The 2,276-nt window shown below is 37.3% G+C and overlaps 1 protein-coding gene across 1 annotated transcript; it reads right to left on the reverse strand.

Moving 5' to 3' along the window:
• Positions 1–402: 402 nt before the first annotated feature.
• Positions 403–936, reverse strand: LOC130465427 (uncharacterized). Its single transcript, XM_056834176.1, has one exon. It carries the CDS (start codon positions 934–936, stop codon positions 403–405), a length of 534 nt encoding a protein of 177 aa, XP_056690154.1.
• Between the last annotated feature and the right edge of the window lie 1,340 nt (positions 937–2,276).

Genomic DNA, 2,276 nt, shown 5'->3' on the forward strand with positions numbered 1-2,276 from the left:
GTGTAACACCCTAATAATTCCTTGCTTTTATAAAACCATTTTCCAACTTAAAATAAAGGAATTATTAAAGCATTACCGCCACCGTGATAACGGTTAAGGCTATTACCAGAATTACGCAGCGAAAATAAATGTCAATTAACTTTTAAAAACATAATTAATGTAAAATTGAGGCCTCCTACAATTTGGAACCATAATGGGCCAAAGCCCAAAGTATAAATAATTCAAACGTTTCAAACATAATTAAAGTATAATTTTTTTTTTGGCAAGCAAGAAGAGTCTTATATATATATTAATCTCAACAACAATTACAACCACTCAAAAGGGGAGAGGCAAACCTTCTAGGAAGGACTCCCTCAAGCCCTAGAGAGGAAACAGGAGCTCACAAGAGCAACAGACCAACTATTACAGAGAATGAAGCCACTCCCTATCTCTAGTTCTAACTTTCTTACTAAGGATACTTAAGATCCTGTGCTTAACAGTATACTGAATGCATTTCACAGTGTTGACAATAGAAGGAACTGTCTGTTCCCAAATAGCCAGATTTCTTGCTCTCCATATCTGATACACAATGCTGGCCACAGCAGCATAAGCAACTCTCCTTTTGAAAGGGTTCTTACAGTACTTGTGGAGCCATTTCAGCAAAACAGACAGTTGAGTCCTAGAGCTGTGAAACCCCAACCACTGTAAAACCAAAGAGCAACACTCTTTACTGTAGTGACAAGAGAAAAACAAATGTGTACAAGTTTCTGTACCTAAGCCACACAGAGCACATTGATCATCATTGATGACACCATAGGTATGAAGTCTATCCCTGGTCTTGAGTCTGTCTTGAATTGCAAGCCATAAAGTTATTCTGTGTTTAGGGAGGGTAAATATATTCCACACATAGGAATGCCAATGGACCTTTGGAGCCATATCACACAGCTGTTGATACATAACCCCAATAGAATACTTCTGAACAGTTAACCAGCTAGTGGAATGAAGTCTATTTGAGCAGTCTTGCTTTACCTTGCAAATGTACTTTATAGCCCAACTTGCAGCTACAGAGGGTCTATACACTAGCCAATCTTTTTGCTTAATTAAAGTATAATTAAATAGTTCAAAATACGAAAACATGCAACTCTCTCGATCATCCCAAGCCACATGATTCCGATCTACCAACCTGCTATTTTATTCTACTCCCCATCAATGCAAGTGCAAATGATAGATCATCATAGGGTCATTAAGGCAAAGGCCATGACCAAAACACACAAAGCACGTAGGCAGCAAAAGCTGAGTACTTACAAGCATAGAGTGAATGGAATTAAAACATGCATCACTCACTAAGTGCTAGCCAACATGCAAAAGCCACATAATAATTAACAATCAATCATGAATACAAGACTCGACGCTTGACTCGACTCTTGACTCACAATTTAATTAGAATAAGCTTCGAACGGGCCAAAAGAATATCCACAAAGGGAAAAGGTGATGGGAGCCAACCATACACCAAATATATAATAATAAAATCGGGCCATACCGAGTGTCGGGCCATACCGACGGAATTCCTGCGCATAATATAAATGAAACAACGTCTTGTATCATTAGTAGGAGTACGAGCTTTCCGGCAAGACTTCCCCCATTGTTCATACTCAAGGTATATACGTTCCAAGAGTTTTGAAGCTTGTTCTGGTTGCACTTTACGTTTATTAATATTTTATTAAAGGCGAACTCAAGACTCGACAATATACACACATACAGTTAATAAACAACAACCAAAACAATCTTATTTTAATGCTTTAAGACTTGTGATCAACCAAGCAAGACACTTGTGATATTACTACCATGTTCCTCCTCACCAAAGTGATACTCCACATCATGCACATTAACATGAGGGTTGTGCCCTTACACGACAAATCCTAATTCATTTCATACATAATATTCCCAACTGAACCCTACATGTGCGGTGGCTTACGTGAACTAACCCTTCACATGTGGTAAAATACATAGTACAACGAAGTACAAATAATTGGCTCAAAGTATGCTAGACATCCCGTACAATAGCATACAAATAAATAATCCATCCCTTGCATGTGAAACAAACCATACATGCATAAATATTGAATAACATGATTGACAATGAAATTCATACTCATAATAATTTCAACATGCTTGTTCAACAACTAATCCAATAAATCCAACATCACAAATCACATGCTCGTTCACCAAAATAAACATGATTCCACATAATGTAATTCACATCATCAACAATCATGTAATGTCATTGACAAAAAGGT

This window comes from Spinacia oleracea, chromosome 1 (assembly GCF_020520425.1).
Source record: "Spinacia oleracea cultivar Varoflay chromosome 1, BTI_SOV_V1, whole genome shotgun sequence".
NCBI lineage: Eukaryota > Viridiplantae > Streptophyta > Magnoliopsida > Caryophyllales > Amaranthaceae > Spinacia > Spinacia oleracea.

Excerpts from the sequence above, each read along its gene's own strand:
- LOC130465427 (XM_056834176.1), bottom strand. The coding sequence starts at position 936 with ATGTATCAACAGCTGTGTGATATGGCTCCAAAGGTCCATTGGCATTCC.